Below are 21,329 nucleotides of genomic sequence, written 5' to 3'. Positions count from 1 at the left end.
GTCATGCAAGAAAAAAGCTATGTATCTCTATCAGATTTCCCCAAGACATTGCATTTCTTTGATTCTTTTTTTTGAAGTATCTTAACTACATAATCTCTTGCAGTTAATTTCAGTGAATATAACTGTGACTTCAAGCATCCGTATTGCAAGTAGTGTATATGACGGATTTGGATGGATATGTAACATACCACCATTATTCTGTAAAAGCTGGTTCTGCACAATGGAGCTAATCAAAGTAGGGTCAGGGCCTTGGAGCCTTAATGCCTTCAGCAACACTTCTAGTCAGAATGTTACTAAAACATGAAATTATCTCTGTGGCCCTTCTAACCTATGATATTTCTGACTGCCATTTTTTGGAAGTAAAGTCTTTGCTTACAAGAATGAATATTGATTTAGTGTTAGGCAATAGAATATTTTCTTTACTAATACATCAGAAGGAATATTAGCCTCCTCCTGCAGATGGAAATCATTGTTTTACCAGAGATTTCACTGACAGTCTGGAATCAGCAAATAATAACAGGAAATAACAAGAAAAAGAAAAATAAAAAGCAGTTCTGAAAATTTAATCCTTACTTCTGAACAGACTAATGAGGTACCCAAAAGGTGTTCATTTTTGTAATACAAAAAGTAGAATAGTTAAATTATTGCAGCAAACTTATTCTACTAGTAGTATTCCAAGATAGTAGAAAATGAAATTTTAGACAAAATTATCAAATAAAGTTAAAGTATGCATAAACAAAACTTCTTTTTTTTTTCCTAAAAGAGCATCTTGTCCTAAATCTTTGCCTTAAATATATATAGATTTTTCATCTAATAACCTTAAGTATCATGCTGAAAAGAAGTTTGGAAATTGTGTTTCTTCCAGAGTCAGTTTATGTTGAGAAAAAAAATTCATCTATCATACAGCCAAACATACACAATTTTGTCATGAAGTTCAACTTGTATTATCATAGTAAAATTTATCTGATATATCTTTTTTCTTCAAACTATGTAAAATCTTTTAAAGATATTATATTTGTTTCCTCATACAGAGTGTCTTAGATCGATTAAATTTCAGAGAACCAGGATGCATCATCCTGTTTCTGTTCTCTCTCGAGTGACACATGCCATCAGGTAAAAAACATTTCTAGTGATTTGCATACTTCTGCAGTTTAATCTGAAGCAACTAGCTAAGTAATAATATCTGCATGTTACTTAGTTTGAATATGATTTTCTAAAAACAAAATTCAAAATACTGTGACGTAGTTTTCTGTATCTAAGAGATGATAACGTAAATTCCCTTCTGGTAAACAGGCTGATTTTCAGTCTCAAGAATTTTAAAGAAGTAACTTGGGTGTTTTTTAGGAGGCAGTTAGAAATGTTTCCTTTCCCACTTCTAAGCTAGTTTCTAGTCACATAAATTTAGGAAATGCTAGATAGATAACTGTCTTGTGAAATGATCTAAATTTCTCATACAGTTTCAACTGAATTATTTTTTGTTTCTTTTCTGGAAATGTTACATATTATTATCCTTCTGTTAAAGTGTTTTATGTGGTGAAGTTGTAAGTAATATTAATAGGTGTTGCATATTTTCTGTAAAAGTTAATTCAAATTAACCTTACAAGCAAGCAAAGAGGTAAATTATTATAGTATTTACAATGTGATATGACAGACATAAGTAATACATGTTTTCTAATTACTCCCTCTTTGAGAACTGAAGCACAATGACTAAAGAGAAAAAGAGAGGGTTCAGTTTTTCTATTCCCTTGGAGCAGTTTGCATGCTCAGGATCTCCCTGCCGCCTTTTTTCCCCTAGTTGCAACATGACAAGGGTAAAGCTGCTAAGGAAATACATTTTAGGGAAAAGTAATGTTTTCTAAGCAGTTTAACTTGCCTATGGAGGGATAAGGAGATGGCGGTATCTACATCTTGCAGATTTATTTCCCCTTTAGCTAGACGTGAATCAGCAGAAAATCTCTAGACAAATTATCAGCTGAGCTCATATAGTTCTTATTGTACAGGGATCTTCCAAGATATATCCTAATAATCAGAGATTAAGAAAAAAGTGTTTGGGACCTTCCCTCAAATCATTCTTGATTTTGGAGGCTACCCTCTGATATCTATGGATTTAAGGACTTAAAAAGTGGAATCGTACAAAGTTATATTTATATCCTGTTCTTGAGCAATTGTGTTACTCATGGTCCTTAGGCACTTCTGCTTACAGGAATAAGCAGTCACCAGATGGCCCATGTGTCAATCCAGCTGTTCTCTTCAGCATGAATTCCTTTGAAGGTGCTGTGTCCCAGGACAAATTTGGTGAAAGTCATATTTAAATGTTACATAGAGAAAGTAGGATTAAGGGGGAAGTTCATATCTCTGTTCTCAAACCGTCAGGTATGCTGAAATACTTAACAGGCTTTTGGACTGAAATAAAGTGTAATGAAACAGAAATTCTGTGATAAGAAAAGATGGTTGCCTTTCCATCTTTTTTTATTTGTTTTTGTTTTTATGAGAGACCCAAGGACTAAAAACAAGTGATGGAAATGTAATTTAAAATCCAGGTTAAATGAGATGCTCTTTAAAATGCATATTGTTTGACTTCCTGCATTTGCAAAGTAACATCTCAAAGAAGCCCAAATTAGGTAGAACAATCAGAGACAAAAGAGGATTTCTTAGAACAGAAATCCTGCCTTGTTACCCTCTTTAAAAAATAAGCTGTTGCCTGGATGGCAGGACTGTACGAAGTGCAAAAGATTTTGATTGCAGTGGTAACAGAAATAGCATGTGAACCACTTGAGGAACAGAAACAAATACAGGAAGCACACTTTGATTCGGTTTATCCAACATAAGTAGAGTTGTTCTTCACTAGAGTTAGAAGACCAAAAAGGACCAGAAACAGAATTAAGAGTTATCACTGAAATGACCCATTGAACAAGTGAGTTAACGGTAGGCAGGCTCACCAGTTTGTCCTAACAAACATGCTGGAGTTCACCAAGAGATAAAACACTGGAGATACCGTTAAATCCAATTGCACAGTAGATTGTGAAGCCCTGGACACCTACATTTTTGTAATCACCCTGACTTGAACAGCTCAGATTTTTTACACTGAACAGTGTCCATGATGATGCATCTTCAGGAGACTTGGCACAGTGTTCTGGAATGCTAAAGGATTGCTGATTTCTATTTTAAACAGATTTTCTTCCTTCTGTATAAGACAGTCAAAAAGTTAATGTGTGGCAGTTAAAAAGATGTTGGGATGTTTGAGGAGATCTACATCAAGAGTTTATTACCCACCATCACAAAGCCAGACTGTGGACCTGTTTCTCTAAAGTGAAACTTGGTGACTGACTCTGTCCTGTTTTAAATAGCAGTTAAAAATCAGGAGAAGGTCAGCAGTATGAAAGGAATTTGGATAGAAAATGCTTTAATAAATCTCAGAAAGAGCTTTGTTTTATTGTCCATTTTGCTTGCTTTCCTGAATTACTTTCATGTCAGAAAAAGGGGACTGATTGTTGGACGTCCTTCTACTCTTGATTCTCATTAAAGGGTTCTTCTTTTGAAGCTCATATTTGTTTACCTTCATATTATATAGACTCATATTTCTTCAAGATCTTTGCTTTTGTTCAAAAATTCTTGGGAATATTCTGGCTACATGGGAGCATTCTATGGTTCATCTATAACTTGTTAAGGCATGTTGGAATCATCAGATGTTATAACAAGGTGAAGTCCATACACAGGACATGAGATTTTCTATTCATTCCAATTTATATAGTCAATTATAGCTGTTTCACCCTAGCTGTATGCTGTATGTGGATCTCTCTTTTACCTCATTTAATCTGTCAGAATCAACTATAACCATGGAAAAGACCATCTTTAATATTCAGACTATGAAAACTCTTCTTAAAAATCTCAGTTACTGTCCTTGATAGATAATAGAAATTAGTTATCTTCATTTTTAAAGTAGATGTCTAGCTATATAGTACATGAGGCATACTACCGAAGGATGTGGGCCAGTGATGGCAGCCTCTTGGTATTATGAAATGTCATGTTGCAGAGTCCTGTTCCAATGACTTGATGATTTGGAGTAGAAGCTCTCTCTATAAGTAGTGACTTTAAGGTGGCTTTTGATGAGATATTATGAGACACCTGCTTGGCCATTATAAACCTTATATTTTCACTCCAGTGTGTAACACATCTTGGATTGCCTTTTAAGAATTTTTTTGAGGTTATGCTTAGAATTGTTCCTGTGTTGTTTTACTTGTCTTTTACTTTACCTTAAACAACAGTTTTTTACCCACTGTGTTTTTCATAGGAGAGATGGGATTTGAAGCAGTGTCTTTGTGATTTTGAACAGCCTTTGGAATAATGTGGTAACTTTATATATCCAAGCAGAAAGTTTGCAGTGCTCTCTCCTTTCAAAATTTGCAAAATTTGGTCCTGACATAAAGTAAATTTAAATAACAACACTTAGTTCCCTAGACTGGACAAAGCTATCTTTGTGAATTAATTCTGCATCAGTAACAGCTTGATTTCAGAACAGATATCAGTGCAGCTGAAATTAGAGGTTGTCTTGATCTTCCAAAAGTCGTATTGTATGAAAAACAACATCAGAACAAGAGACTACTTGGTGTTTTGAAACTGACTGCAGGAACAGATCTTTTTGTAGGAGGACAAATTTGTTGACAAGCTAATTCTTAAGCTCACTAAAAGACCCAAATACTTCTTAAGAGCTGCCTTACTGCTTTCTGCTTTACCAAACATTTGCAGGTCCTGCAAGTTCTCCTTGATGTAATCCCAGAATATTTTCTAGTGCTCTCCTGTATTTATTTCATATTGTGCACTTAGGGACTTCTTAAAAAAATTGCACCATATGCCAAGATATGTGAAGCAGATGATTTTTTGTTTTTTGATGTGGTTTGTCTCTGGACTACCTCCCTCTAGATTTCCAGTTGTCCTTAGACAGTGATCCATTGGTGGCTTCTCCATTACTGCTGCCCTTGCAGTTTCTTCTTCAGCTCCTGGATTACCTTGACCCGTAGGATGACAGAGTAATTTGGGTTGGAGGGGACCTCAGGAGCTGTCTAGTCCAGCCCCTAGCTAAAAGCAGGGTCAGCTGTGAGATCAGTACAGGTTGCTCAGGGCTTTGTCTGGTCAGGTCTTGAAAACATTCAGGGATGAAAACTGCACAGGTTCTCTGGGCAACTTGATCCACTGCTTCACTGTACCTATGGTAAAAATGTGCCTTCTTATACCAGTCAGGGCTGCTGTGAATTTCTTGGCTCTGTCTTTTTGACATCCTCCCTGTATGACCTGGCAGACTGCTGTTAGGTACTCCCAAAGCCATCACTTCTCCAGGCAGAACAAGCCCAGCTCCCCCAGCCTTCCCTCACAAGGCAAATGCTCTAGTCCCAGCCATCTCAGTGGCCCTCCAATAAACTCATTCTAGTTTATCGATGTCACTATTGTTCTTTGGGTCTCAAAACTGGATACAATATTCTAGATGTGGTCTAATGAGTGCTGAGTAAAGGGGAATAATCACTCCCCTTGATCTACTTGTTACGTTCCAGTCAATACAACCAAGGCTGCCTTTCTTTGCTGCCAGGGCCCACTGCTGACTTGCTTGATCTTTTTCACTGTTGAGTTTTCATTTACTAATTTAGCAGTAGGATGTGTTTGCAACATGGCTTAGTCCCATAGGGAAATCACGTTTTAGGAACTCCTTTGTTAGACTGTATACGTGAGCACTGGTTAGTGAAATGGATAAATAGATGAAACCAAACCACTAAGGGAAAGATGTGAGAACTTTTGAAGTAGTTTTTTTTCACATGTTCAATAGAAATACAGATGTTCCTTTTTACCAACATGTTTCAGTTGGTGGCCTAACTTTATTGGAGATTAGGATGGTTTAGAAGGTGGGTTTTGCAAATCAGGTTACAGTCAGTTCTTTTTATTCAAGGTAGAAGTAGATTGGAATGTTCTGAAGAATGGAAAAAAAATTATATTGAATAAGGAATGGGAGTAAAGAATGGATATACAGGGAACCACTGTACATCCAGCTAGATTTACTGGTTCAGGCACAGTACTGCTCAGCAATAGCAACACCATGTGTTGTGCTGTCTTTTATGCTAATGCAAGACAAGAATGCCAAGGGAGGCCCAGTAGGGTCAGGGCCAGGAGATGAAGGGGTGCCTAATGCAAAGCAAGAACTGGCTGAAGGGAGAACAGGGTTGGAACAGTGCCAATGGGACTCATCAGAAGCAAAATATAGGACTAAGAAAGTAGGATCCAAGAATTAGGAATAAAAGGAGGAAGATAGGCTAGGATCCAGGACTACAAAGCAGAAGTCAGGATGAGCAGCCAAGAATGAGTCTGAGCTAGAACTGGTTGCAGCTCCATATTGAGAAGCCCAAGGCAACTGTAGAGTTTATTATATACCTAATACCAGAGCAGTGCAAGAATGAATCTCCCTGGTCAGTCCTTAAATCTCCCAAGGGACTGATGGATGCCATGTGCAGCTGATAGCTAAAGCAGGGCTGGCAGAGGCTGACCTGGCTAGCTGTACCTCAGTTGCCTTGATGGAGCCTGACAGGAGTGACAAATGTAAGCACAGATTATTGAGTTGGCTAAGTATGAATTACACGCGAGGGCAGCTTCATCTTAGCCTTCGTCTTGGATTTGTGTGTATGCAAGCTACAGATAAACATATATTCTCTCTACATATTCATTTGTATATGGTATTTTGGAAAAATGACTTAGAATCTTTTGTTTTATAGAAATGTAATGCTATTGTTGTAAATATTAGTAAGTATTCAGTTTTATTTTTAATGGGAGACTTCATTAGGCAGCCATTTACAAAAGTTTTAGAAAGAATCAAACAATCCAATAACATTAATTCAAATGATGTGTGGTAACTAAAATTTGCAATGCCTTTAGAGGCTGTGAACTTGCACCGGAAGCTACAGCTGTAATTACAGAACATTTCATACAATTGCTGTGCTCTGGCTGCTCGAGAGCTTTTGTCAGCAAGGCGAAGAACTATTGAAACAGTGCAGAATTGTAGTAGCACAATGGACAACTGTCTGAAACATCTTCTCAACATTTTGATCAGTAAAAACATTGACCAGATTTGCATGTTGCTATGTAAATGCTAGCAAATAAAAACTGATGAGTAGACTATAAAAAGGAAAAAAAAATAAAATAGACGGTTGGAAATCGCTGACAATTTCAATTGCCTGGACAACTGCATGACTATATAGTCCAAGATGGAAGACTGGTAACAATAGATTAAAGCAATATGAAACACTTTAAAACTCCCTTTGAATTAGAAGTTCCAAAACAGTTTATTTCAAGAAATAAGTATCAGAGCAGTTGTAGCTCTATGTGGCCTGTCAGTCATATAGTAGTAGTTCATAAAGAGGTCAAGACCTTTGCAGAGGTTGTTGTATTAGGAAGCAGAACAGGTATTTGTTTTTCAGCTTTAATAATCTTGAATTTGTCACTAAAGGAAAGTAATCTATTGGTCTATTGCAGTTACCAGATATTGGCACAAACATCTAACTGTCACTTTGTCAGGGTCTCCAGCTGATTATTTTACTAATGCAGAGGAAAGGCCGTTCAGAAACTTTAAAACTTGTTTGATAGAATCTGTAATAATGAAATTTATCTCATTCTTCAACACAGCAAAATAGGACAAAATCATCTTACTATTAAAAATACAAAAGTTATTTTTAATCAACCTCTCTGCTTGCAGCAGACTTTCTATTGTTGAAACAGCTTGAAGAGGCTGGGTACTTTTACTGCTTTATGGGTCGTAAAGTCCAGAATGCTGCCTATATTATATGAGTCTTGATTGGGTTGGAAATGAAACTTTAACCTTATTCCAATAAAAGAGACATATATTTCCAGCATGGGGAAATTCAGGAGATAATTTTCCTACTGCTGTGGCTGTTATTTAAAAAATAAAAAAGAAAAAAAAAATAAAAGAAGCAGTATTTAATTAACCTGCGTAGTAGGCAGGTACACTTCACCACAGCCTGGACCCCCTGATTGTCCAAACCAGGGGAGCTACAACTGCTCTGATACTGATTTCTCGAAAGAGAACTTTTGAGGCAGAGAGCAAAGGAGCACTTCAGAAACTGCCTTATATAGAATTGCAATTTAAGAAACAAATGCAAAACTGAAATGCCAGCATGGCTTCCATCAGACAAGCAGTATGTTTCCTTTTGTCTTCCGTGCTGCAGTTACGGAAACACTAACATGCAATACTCTTACTATTATAATCCATTTCCTAAACAAAATTGTCAGATATAAGGTCAAAAGTAGACTTTAGCAGCAGAATAAAGAGCAATTTGGAGCAGAGTTAATGGATGAATATGAGGTATCTGAGCTTTGTCCAGCAAGAAAGACAATTTAGTTTCAGTTTCTAGATGTTACTTTTGTAGGCAGATAGCAGATGCTGAGACTGTAACTCAGACAATGTGTAAATAAAACTTTTAAAAACAAATATTGTGTATTAAGACATTCAGATTTAATGAAAGGATCAATTAACTTTCCCAATTTGAAATCTAAACCATCCAGAAATAGTAAAGGTCAAATAATATTTCTGTGCCATCTGACCCAACTGAAAACAGTTGATGGGAAGTACCTTTACACACAACTGAGAAAAAAGAGACAAGGTAATGATCTGATGATCTTTTTTCACATTATATTTCTGAAATGATTTACCTTTAAGTTGCTTTTCTTGCCATAGCAGTTCTCAATCTTCACCACATATCACTATATTATTACTAGTGCATTAGCTTAAAAAAAAAATACAGTAAGGTTGTTTTATTTATGAAAATGTCTGATTTGTTATATACAGGACATTGCTATGAAAAATGTATTTTAAGAACTGATGTTCTCCAGGTGTGGAAATGAAACAGACAAAATCAAAACCATAGGTTTTTGAAACTTTCAGCATGCTGCAGAATGACTCTTTAGAATAACTTTGTGCAATGCTGATACCATTTGCCGCTTCATGTTGCTTGCATGTATTTAATTTACAAGGGTTCATTTCCATGGACTGCTTGGCAAGCTCAGTGTGGGATCTGCAGGTTGAGGTCTGTTATTCTATGAATCGCCACAAGTAATTATCTATCCCCTAAGTGGAATGTAATTAACAATTCCATCAATGGTTTACATCTGACACTACGGTCTATCTTATTTCCACAAAGGATAGCCACATTAGGTCTGTAATGCTAGCAGTGTGTCTACCCTGAGGTCACTAGCCACTGTCAATACGACAGCTCTTCATATAGGCATGCATGACTTGGCTGTACATGAGCTCTGGTGAGAGCCAGTAGCCGCGTAGCCTTGGCAGCAGAGGGTTCGGCATGGCAAGTACATCTGCTTGGGAGCCTCAGCAAATACTGAAGGCCTGAGGGCAGCTCTGCGTTGCCTTTTCTATGCTGTGTGGTGGTAGCCCAGTACACCAGGCTGTACTTCCCAGTCGTGGTAGTTTTAAGCTAAATCATCACAAACTACGCTCATAACTTTGTCTTCAATGCATAATTATTCTAGGGAGGATTAGGTGGGTGGAACTGAATAGATAGGACTCCATATATACACATTTCACTAGGCGTAGTTATTTTTTCTTCTCCAAAGTGCTAAGTAGTTGCTCTTTTAAAAGGAGTTGCTGAAAAAGAACAATCCTTTTATTCTGGTATAGTGTTCCATTATCTCTGATGATCAGGACAGCTGTTTAATCATTGTTTTTAAGTTCCCAAATGAATATCTCAATAATAATATGTACTGTCTTCTTTATCAAACAAAAATATTAATGGCATCAATAAAAGCAGTCAGTAAATATTGCAACATTTAAACGTTGTAATCACAGAAATACCCTGCGAGTTTATGGCTGGCTAAGTGCACTCTCACACTTCAAGGCCGGGGAGGGCTTGAGTGGTTTGTCAATGAGCACAAATACTGTACTTTAGTACAGATGAGGAAGCCAGCTGCAGCATGTGCAACCATTTTACATAAGCCTGCAGTTCAGGCTGTGCTTGGTCACTGTCTGCAACAGGTTTACAGTGTAACCTGCATGAGCATTTTTTCTTGTCTTTATTTCATTTCCCTGTCTTAAAACGAGCAAAATAACTTACTGTTTCTAAGTGTAAAATTCATTTATGGTAAATAGGTGCTCAAATGCTATTCTGAAATGTGATTTAGATGCTGCACAATCTTTCAGAATATTTTCCAGTGTAACATTCCTTGCAAGAGAACAGAAGCGAATGATCTATATACTTCATGAAAGACAGTTATGCTAAAACAATAAAAAAGGGACAAATTTGATAGCCAAACCTGGATACCCTTCTCTTCTGCAGGACTACACAGGTCTGCCACTTTACATTATGAATTATTTTCTCCAGGTGGCTGAGTCCAATGTTGCTACCCCCAAGAGTTCAACAAGCCACTGATGTATTATGCAGATTATTTTCTCCCATTGTTTTCTTTCAGTCATGTCTGTGCTGCTCTTCACATCTTTCCATACTGTCTTCTTTCCATGTCAGCCAAACAATTATGTGGTGATCATTGACAATTCATCTTGCAGTACTGTTTTTCTGAAAAGATTATCAATAGTAACCCATCAGATTTCTGTATACACAGAAACGTCTGTATATGAAGAGGAGAGAGAAAAATATTTCTGCTATTTATTATATCTGCACATAGTGCAATGCAGAGTGGCACAGACTTAGCATTAATTTAGAGCTAACTTGTGTAACAAGAACAAATAGGCATAATATTTTGTTCAGATCTAACTTGAATACCTCTGCACAACTCTGCTTTATGTTGTATGGGCTTACTGCTGATCACCAGTCACATGCCAGTTCCGTGTTTGGAATATACTGTTAACAAGCTCAAATACTATTGTAATTTTTTAGTTTCTGAGGCATTTGTACATTGTCAGTACAAATTATCTCTAGTCCTGTCCCATCATTTCAGACTTCCCAGCCCAGCAGTTCAGCAAGACGTGGGGTTTGTTTTCACAGCTATAACATAGCTTTGTCTTTTGGTTTGATAATCTCATTATCTATTTACTTAAAAAACCCCCAACCTGTTAACATTTGTCAACTAGAAGCTCTTGTAAATAGGCTAGGGCCCAAAAGAGACATGTATTTTATAGATAGCATGAAGCACATTCTGTCTCCTGTTCAATCTTTCATGAGCTCAGTATTCATGGGCAAGTCACTACGTCTCTCTGCTTTGCTTTGTGCACTGGTGATACAGTTGTGGTAAGAATATTCTATGATGGTTTAGATGTCTCTGCTAAGGTTTGTGAAACATTTGGAAGAGCTGGAAGTTTTGTACAAGTCACTCTATGGATGAAGCTCAGGAGCTAATAACTTGACTGGGATAGCAAAGCAGAATAAAATTAATAGAAACCAAGACATAACTTGTATTCTGTATCAGTGAAAAACTTCATTATAAAAAATTCAGGCAGTCTGGTGATAAAGGCAGTTTAGATAGCATCAGGGACCAGCTCCATAGTTCATTTGTGGTAATATGTCACTGACAATATCTATATCTTTATCCCTTTCCTCCTACAGTATCGGTCGGGACGGGATCCTCAGCGAGGCTCAGACAATGTTTCCAATAAGTCTTCAGACAGCGATGTCAGTGATGTCTCCGCTGTGTCACGGACAAGCAGTGCTTCGCGTTTCAGCAGCACAAGCTACATGTCCGTCCAGTCAGAGCGTCCAAGAGGAAACAAGAAAATAAGGTGAGCACAAGGAGCTGTAGTGCCAGCCATAGCCATGTAATTTAAGTAACTGAACATTTGTCAATATTTGTATTTGAAATTAATATTTTGCCTAGGTTGAAATTTGCAGGGAATTTGCAAAATACTGGTTTAAATGTCTTCTTCATCTAATGCTTTTTGAAGTCTTCATGGTATTTGTTTTTAGCCAAGTTCTGTCATCTTGGGTTATACTAACATACACTAAAATAACAAACATATGCTGTCAGAAACCATTAGACACATTTAGATTTGCACTTTCTGAAAACCATTTTGTAAAATACTTAATATGGCTGAAAAGACAGTTTAACTTGAAAATTTGTGCTGGCAATGTCAGAGGCATCTTAATTTCCTTTTAAACTAGAGCAGCTGAACTTTTATAGAAGTCTTATTTAATACTTACGCAGACCAATTCAATTTATTTAATGCACTAGTCCAATTTAACTGTAGGCGTACAACCATTGAACTACTCTTCAACAAGATGTACATAGTGTATCTGTGAGCAAAACACAGCACCTCCTTTGCCTGTGCCCTGTGCACACTCAGAGAAGCTTTGGCTGTAGAAGGAATGAAAGATCATTTTTCTTGGAAGGTGTAACTCACCTGCATCTCTCAGCAAAATTCAATGTCAGCCTATATTAATTCTCAGAAAATTGTCCTCTTGAGAGAAATGGTGTGTTTGAAAAGATTGTTTAAACATCTGCTTATATGAGAATTGTTAGGACCACATTGTTTCTGTCATAAAGCTATGTATACATTTCTAAATGTGATGTATTGCCATGCAACTTTTATTTGAAGAGAGACTTAGAGACTGTCCTAAGAAAATGGTTCTCTAGTGTAGACTAGAGTCTTACCCAGCATGGTTTAACTTATGACTGCTTCCATCTTTTAGTTTTTATTTCGTTTCTTTTGCATTTCCTTTCTTGTAAGTTCATGCATGCTCTTGTCCATGACCTTAACTTTAATTTATTCTTTTCCTTTTTCTTTTTGCATGCCTTTTTCAATTTTTGTTGACTTCAGAAGGACAAGGGATATAGAGGGAAAAAAAGAGGGAGGGCTGGAAGGGGATGAACAAGATGGAATATTTCCTGAGGAGGAAGAAAAGGAGGAGGAGGAGGAGGAAAAAGCAAAGGAGCAAGAAATTAATGAAAAAGGGGAAGGGCAAGAGGTGACAGAGAACTGTGATAAGGAGGAAATCAAAGGATCAGGGCATGATGAAAAAGCTCAAGAAGACCAAGCTGAGGAAGGGAAAGAGGATGACAGGTAAAATATGCTTCTGTTTCTATAGACCTATTCTTCTTCCTCCTGTACCAGCACCCTACTTGTCTTCCCTTTTTTTTCCCTTTGCTTAGTTTATTGTCTATGCTCTCTGCAGCTTTTTTGCTTTCAATCATGATGCTTTCATATTTAAGCAAATTTCACTCTCAGCTTCAGTGAACTTGTTCTGCTTACCAAATGATGCAGCACACTAACATGACTCATTATTATGCATGTAACTACAGCATATTATTTTTTAAATTGGTTTAGACTAAAGTTTGGGTTTGACTATAATAAACAATAGAAATTGTAAGATTCCTTGTTATATTGCCTGCTTGAATTATTATTTCAGGGAAAAATCTTTTGTTGAGTGATATCTCATCAATATCAAACCCATCTTTATTTCATTTGTGGCAGTACTAAAGAAGAGAATTTGGATTTTTTTTTTTTTTTTGTAATCCTCTTTGTGTAGGCTGATAAATGTGCATATTGATCGACAATCGATGTGGATAAGCAGAGTCTTTCCTTTTTTTTTGTTCCATGTGAATAACTGTTGTGGGTTGCTGTATTGTGTAGGGATCATATACGTCTGCTGCTGTATTGTGTCCAGAAACATTTCAGCACAATTGTCTCTGGTTTTATCAGATAATATTCTAGATTTATACATTTTACCACAATTCCTTTGAACCATTACTTTTAATGTAAATGAGTGACATTTTGTATTGCAAAATCCATGTAATCTGCATTAAGAGAAATACAATATTCCTTCTTTCTTCACTAGCAAAAAATAAGTTTGAGATTTGCTGAATATTCTTGAACCCCTTCTCACCTACACAAGAATGGCAGAAAATGGCAAAAAATACTTTATTTTAACCTGCTAATTCTGCACTACCTGTAGATAACTTATGCCTGTAAAACTGTGCTGGTATATATTAGGGTAAGCACAGAGCACTCTGTGGCAATGCACTTTCTTTCTTTGCTACAAACTTACATGTGTACATGCCTGTACATACACACACACGTGAACACGCACAAAGCAAAGGTGATACAAAAAGAGAATCAAAATGCATAGTGTTCAGTCTGGGGTGGTATGGACCAACATAGCCATACTACTGCTTTTATGCATTAAGTGCCATCATTCCTTCACTCATGTGAGTGCATTTTAAAACTCAGCAAAAGCAGTTGTTTAGAAACAGCTGTCTTTAAGACTGCCTTGGCATACATGTTCCAGGGACTGCTAAATGGTAGTGTGGGAAAGGATGTTTTAAAGACCTTTTTCTCTCCCAGCTCCCATTAAGTTCCCAGTTTAATGCATCTGGAAGCCCTGCCTCTCAAAAAACATGACCCTAATCCTGATTTCCAGCTTTCACTCAGGTTAGTCTTCAGCCAAAGTGCTGTCCGTCACAGAAAGTAAAGTCCTCTTTGAGAAACAACTTCTTGTTCCCTGTGCCAGCTTGTTCCTCTGCTTGTTAGCTGCTCTCTGCCTTCAGGAAGAAGCAGCACAAGTCAGGAGTCCCTGCTTGGTAGAGAAACAAGATATTATTGAGTGACTGCTGTGCAGTGACTTTTGTTTGTGTTAGATTTCGGCTCCCAACATGGAAATCAGCCTCTAGTATTATTTGCCCACTTTGCCCATTTTGACCACTTTTAGTATGTAAGTTGTGAATAAAAAGGAAAGTTTCTCTATATCCACCTTCCTTTCCCGTGGTACAATAAGTGCTCATCTTCTTAGTATTGTCTGAACGTTCTTCTAGGGTAAGAAGCAAACCGAAAAGCACAGACTGATTCCTATATATATACAGTTATATGTATAGATTTATATGCACACATAGTTGTGTATCATTAACATACTGAAATATCGTGACTTGTGTATTCATTGGACAAACCCAAAGGCAGGATCAATCCTAAGCATTGTTGTAAATTCAGTGCCTTCTGCTTGCTTGTTTGGCAATTTATAAGATACCTAATACCTGGCAATTTATAAGATACTTATAAGATAAGTTAACAGCTTCAGCTTTCCAAAAAATGTTTCAGATTCACCACCAATATTAAACAATCACCAAAGCATCACTTAATAATTAAATATTTTAATCACTTAAAAAATAAATAGGTATTTGAGAGACCCAAAGCAGCCAGTTCATCCATCAGAGAATAGTAGTGAATTATCATCTAGTTCCTGAGGCCTTGGGCATCAAGAAAAGCTATATTGCAGATGGGAATTTTCAACATATATTTTTACTTCAGAGGTGCATCTTTAGTTAAACAGCAGTCACCTTTCCTCTGGGCAATCTGGAACGTAGGGGCTGCTCTTAATCACTCCACCATCAAAAATTAGTTCTTTAGGGATACATCATACCTCTTGATGTCACTGTGCTTGTATACTTTATGGGTAATGGTAATAGTCACACTAAGGGCTTCAATCTGCTGAGATCATAGGTGGGGTCAGTGTAAATTAAATGACTGTGAAGACAGATATCCATCATGGATTCATCCCATGCCTATTTTAAAGAGTCCCTCAGCGCAATAAACTGCATTAGCTTTTGGAGCACTGGAGCACAATAAATCAATAAATCTTTTGTGGCAGAAATAGCTGCAGCATCAGATTTTGCCTTCATTAAACCTTGTAAAACTAAACCTTGGCATATGGTTGACCTATAGGGAAAACATAATTGTGTTCTTTCTTGGCAATACGTGTTAGTAAACAGAAAGTATGGATCAGGCTCCCCTGTTGTAATTTTTAGAGATTCCTTATGTACAGTTCTCTGACATTATTTCTTATTCCAGCTCCCTGATGATACCAGGGACAAAAAAATCCCTTTTAGATCTAATGTGTGAGCATTCATAATTTTTATTGCAGGAAATCTGTTTAAGACTGCTCTAAATCTTAACCTTACTTAACATTTTTCTAAATATCAATCCTAAGCATTGATTCTGATAGTCATGACAGTTTTGTTTTATCATATGAATACACAGAAACTGTAATCACAGAGCAGGATTTCACTGTGTTACATGCTGTTGAAATACAGAAGAAAAATACAACCTCTGTTCCAAGCACGCAGGTCCAAGCACTAAATCACAAGATGACATATGAGTCCAGAGAATTAAGAAATGTTCCACATGACAGGAGGTAGTTATAATACTGGGTTGGGGACATCTTGACAATAGAGAGTACTAAGGGGAGATTTGAAGAAAGAAAATAAGATAGCTTTGTGAATGTTTCTGGAGAGCTCTTTTCAAGCATTAGAGGCAATGAGGAAAAAACATGAGGTGGTTACTAAAAATACATCAAGTGGATGATGGGGCAAATCTGATGAGCAGCAGGAATTGATCTTTCAGTCTTGAATGTGAGAAGGTAAATGTCATAAGGAACAACTACTAGAATACTAGAAAATAAAGATGAATTATGTACAACTGGATAAAAGAGAGTAGAGCTTTTTACTGCTGTATGGAGAAAGATGACGTAGCCAAATTGAAAGGCTATGAAAATTATCTTTCCTACAGTATCCTGGAAGGGGTTAGGGTAGGTAAATTGCCAGGGCTGGAGAAAAGCACTGCAGTAGCTGGCATCTGAAATGGTGAGAGGGTGGGCAAAACAATTAGCTGTGTGGGTGGACAGAGAGGGTAGTTATGTGAAATAGAAAGCATGCGCAAGTCACAAAAAAGTGGACCTAATATGAAGCCTGAATTAAAAGGCCTGCCCAAATAGCAGGCCTGAATGGCACGCATGATCCACATGGCTGGGAGAAGAAGCAGAAGAGAGGTTTTGGTGGGAAATAACTGAGTTTAATGATACTGAGTTGAGATCGGTGATTCACAAGGAGGTGCCAAAGAAAGAGGTTTTAGGGTAGGCAGGAGGATACAGGGGAAATAAGAGGGAGTTTTTATTGCAGAGGATAATGCTTTGATGTACTGTTGATGAAGGGATGACGTTTGAGTTATAGTGATAGAGACATGCTACAGCCCTGTGGGACCATCACAGTTAACTGGGTGGGCAGAAAACTAGAATCTACTGGAGCACATTTTGCATGAAGGGTTAAAGAGAGAAGAAGATTGAGAGGGGATGAACTGTGGGAACTAAGGGAAGTAACATATTGGAGCATGGTTAACTGTAGCAAAGCAAAGAAAAAAACAGTATACTTTTGAAATGTTAAGAAATCATTAAAGGCTTTGGCAGGAGTAGTTTCAACCAAATGCAAAAAGGGAAAGACAATTGTTTGGAAAGGGTTTGAAATGTAATGGGAAAACAAGAACTCAAGAGATTTACTTAAAACAATGTGTTCAATTAATTCAGAGCTGAAAAGGAGAAAGGAGATGTGGCTGTGGTTGCAGAACTGATGAGAGCAAGACTAGAGGTTCTGCGTTACTTTCTAAAGGGATATGCTAAAACATGCTTCTATGATTTGGGGAAAGAGCTGGTGATAGCCAGGTGAGAATAAGGAAATAGAGGTAAGAATAAGGAAAGAGGCACAGGGGGAAAGGAAATCAGAAGATAGCATATGATCACTTAGGAAAATCAAACAGTTGAGGAAGAGATCCAGTGAGAAATTTCTGCATCCATGACAGGGGCAAAGGAAGAGAAATGTATAAAGAGGAGAATGCAGAGATAGCACAGAAGCATCGGTCATGTGTTTTGCTATGTATCGGAAGAAATCAATGACATCCCGTGTGAAGAAAAGAAGTGAATGCTGAAGGACAGTAGAATAAATAGAGCTGATTAAATAGGAAGATGACACAACCGAGGAAGGAGAATCTGTAGTAGAAAAAGTCAACTGGGATGTAATTTAGCAGAGGCACTTGAAGATACAAGAAACAGAATGCAGGATGTAGTTTTTTAAGTAATGGATTTGTTCAGATACAAAACTTTTTCTCTTCCTAATGGTTCTTCATGCTCTCTGTGCCCTTTCCCTTGTTGGGTATAAAGATTCATTTCAAATTCACTTGCTAGTTCTTTTTTGTGTCATTCAGTCAAAAAAATCTTTAAAGAATTTAATTTGTAGGTTTTAAAACTGATTCCTGATGAGTATTTGTTCCTCAGTTTTTCATTATATTGTAATCTTAGTATTTCAGTTTTTATGAGCCTTCCACTGTGATTGCAGCTATTATCAGTTAAATGCAGTGTTTTGCAAAGCTGGATGAAAAAGCATGTCAATTCAGTCTGTGCAAGCTCCTTCACAGGGGTGGAAGCCAGTAACATTTTTTGTAAATCTATATTCTGGTAAAAATATCAAAAACTGTGCAAAAGATAACGAGCATCAAGAGTCCATTTTCAATGTGCATGTGCTGTTTGGTTTCTTAAAGCTGTTTCAGAATGATTATAATGATTGCTCCAACTGCACTACTGGGTGAAAGACGTTAATTGTGCCTAACCTTTCTAGCCAAACAGGCTGTATGTTTGTAAGGGAAAGCTGTAGCCTGAGACTCTTTCCCCACTGCATGATCGGTCCTTTAGCAAAATTGCAGTACAGGCAGTCTATGCTCCCAATAGCTCTAGCTATATATATGTATGTGTGTATATATATATACACACATATGTGTGTGTGTGTGTGTGTATATATATAAGGTTCAGCCAGCATAATTTCTGCCATGGGAGGAGAGAGAACTTGGGCACAGCTATGTCAATGTTCATGTTATTTTTCAGGGAAAACATGTCAGCATGCAGTTTCCTGCAGCTCTCAACCCAAGATGTTGGTGTAACAAATTTTTTAACATCACAACAAAGTGACCTTGCCATTCCTGGAATGAGAATGGCAGGTTGCAATACAATGTTCACCAGCTCTTTTCAGTTGCAAAACATTTCGTTATTCAGGCAGCTGGGGCAAGTATGATGGACTGAGTCCTTGAACAAAAAGAAGCAACTTTATTTTGTGTCCCTCTAACATAACTCTTCTGCATACTTCTGACTAGATAAGCAGAGAGCTGCTTACGTATTGCCAGTCTGTGACTCAGAAACCAAAGGACCTAAAACAAACTTTTCTTCAGTAAGATTTCATTAGTATTATTGGGCTGTGTAGAGTCTGTTAGCAGTTCATGGCAAATTCTTGCCCCATTTAAAGCATAGATTCAAACCCACTACTTTTTGATGTAAGTTTTTTAACTTCAGTATTCCACAGCGAGGCAAATCTTCAAAAGCTGTAAATTCATATAGCTACTGGGTCTGTAGCAACACATACAGTCAATAATTTTGCCATTTGGTTTTTTACACTTTCGTAGATGACATGCAGAAGAAAATTATCTGTGACTTCTGGAAAAATATTATGGAAAAGGATACAAAATATCAGTGGTTCAGAAAGGAATTATATGAATTCATATATTTGCTGTGAAATCTGTACTGAGAGTAGAATACAAATCATTTAAGAAATCTAGCAAAGTCACCTGTTTCTAAGTTATTCATCACCATCTATCAAATCCTTGGAGACCCATTTTTTCCTGTTACTTTGGAGTAAGTACAAGAGATGTATAGACTCCTTTACAGCTAGTAAACTTATTTTGATCCACTGGGAAATAATAAAGTAATGAATTTGGAGTACACATTATTAACAGGTGAACAGTGAAAACACCTCGTTTGAAACAGTCTGCAGCTTTGATATATGGTGCCCAGCAGGGAACTCAGACATTTTTTCTTTGACAGCAACACAATATCATTGAGACTGCTTCCGTCTCCATGAAATGCAGCCTGCACTTCAGCCTCTGTTGAGTCAGCTCTGACCTGTGATCCAGAAAGCACTGATGTACTCCTGTTACAAAAGGCTATTTAAAAACAGTGCATCAGTAGTTTAAAAAAAAAAAATTAGAGGTGCAGATGGAAAGCCCTGGAGACATGCAGGGAACTAGGGATGAAGGGAGAAATTAAAATGAGGATTTGAAGCAAGTCTAAATGTTGAAATTAGTTTTCACACTTTTATGTGTGTTAAAAAATAATTTTCTGAAGATATTTAAAACTAGATTGAATCATAAGTTCTTCAATAGACAGATTTTTTTTGTCTTTTTTTGTACAGGATTGAGCACAACAGGTATGTGGTCAAGAATAGCAACAGCAACAACTAAGTGCGGGGTAGAAACTTATAAAAACAAGGAACTGAATGTTGAAGTCTATGAGGCTTTTCTTTCTTTCATGTTATGATTTTGTGGTTCTGTATTAGTGCTGTATCTTTTCACTAATTTTACCTGAGTATTATTTTAATAGAAAAGTGAAAAGATTCTGTAAAAATAATATAGTTCCTTTTCTGATTCCTCTAAATGTACTTCATTAAAAATAATTAATAAGCTTATCACTTAGCCTTCTAAGAAACAAACATAAACTCCTTCTTGTTACTTCATAAAAGTATTTCTAAAACAGTTACTGGTTTTGTGCCAGCGCCTTTGAAACACGTTGCCAGACCCATCTGGCAAGTATGATATTTTACCAAAGGGTCAGGGGCCCAGTGCTGGTCTTACTATTGCTTACTTAATACCTATGGTAAGATGATACTCCAGCAGTTTGACATTGCCCATCTATCTGATTTTAACGTTACTTGACCAAGCATCTGAACGTTTTGGTTCAGTACTATCACTGTACCTGCACGGTGTTCGTACTCATCTTAGTCTATAAAGTCCATAAGGTGCTACCTAAACAAGCTGGGAGATGTGTCATCAGGTGGCCCTTAGCAGGAAATAAGCCTAATATTTCCCTACAAATACCACTGGGAGCCCGGTGCTTCCCAGGTTGTAGCCATAACACGAGCACGATTCCTATGGAGGCCCAAGGTAAACAACAGGAGCCTTTGCTCCTAACGTGCGTGGTGTGCAATGTGCACATTGCCTCAGCAGGGAGTTCTGGGCATAGACCTGTCCTCCCCAGGTCACAAAAACAAGGTTTGCAGACTTGTGTTCAGAAAGATGTAAGCCAAGTTTCCTCGCAACATTTTCTTTTTATCATGGTCTTAAGTCTTCTGTATGCTTTTCTAATTTCCCCCAGAGGCCCAAAGTGACTCAAAGTCATTTTGTCAAAGTGACAGAAGTCAGACAGGCAAGATCATGATGTCCCAGATAATGTCTCTGTGGCTGAGGTAATTATGGCTTCAGATCTCTTGCTCGTGTCCATTTAGCTCTCCGTCCCAGAAGATCAATTCAGAGATATGCTATGGGTTTGTGAGATGTTAGCAGTGCCTATTCTGACCCTGATTTTTTTGAGTCCTCAAGCAACCTGAATTTACAAGAAATGAAGGAAATGTGAGAGTTGCTTTATTCTTTAGATGCCCGCTGCCACACACATACACATAAGCAGTACAAGGAGCATGAGCATATCCACATTGTACAGTACTAATCAAAGCAATCCAGTCTT

The 21,329-nt window shown here is 37.3% G+C and overlaps 1 protein-coding gene across 11 annotated transcripts in view; it reads left to right on the top strand.

Moving 5' to 3' along the window:
• The window catches only part of RIMS2 (regulating synaptic membrane exocytosis 2), a 494,921-nt gene that overhangs the window by 408,317 nt on the left and 65,275 nt on the right, over window positions 1-21,329 (top strand). For 10 of the 11 annotated variants that reach the window (XM_072852067.1, XM_072852057.1, XM_072852056.1 and 7 more), the window contains one exon: window positions 11,565-11,737. In XM_072852067.1, the coding sequence (XP_072708168.1) occupies window positions 11,565-11,737 (173 nt within the window). Of the gene's footprint in view, window positions 1-11,564; window positions 11,738-13,002; window positions 13,016-21,329 lie in introns of those variants that run through there. The other variant, XM_072852065.1, reaches the window with a different exon arrangement.

This window comes from Ciconia boyciana, chromosome 2, assembly GCF_034638445.1.
Source record: "Ciconia boyciana chromosome 2, ASM3463844v1, whole genome shotgun sequence".
NCBI lineage: Eukaryota > Metazoa > Chordata > Aves > Ciconiiformes > Ciconiidae > Ciconia > Ciconia boyciana.
Note: the sequence above shows the minus strand (reverse complement) of the source record. Positions and strands in the feature narration are given on the sequence as shown.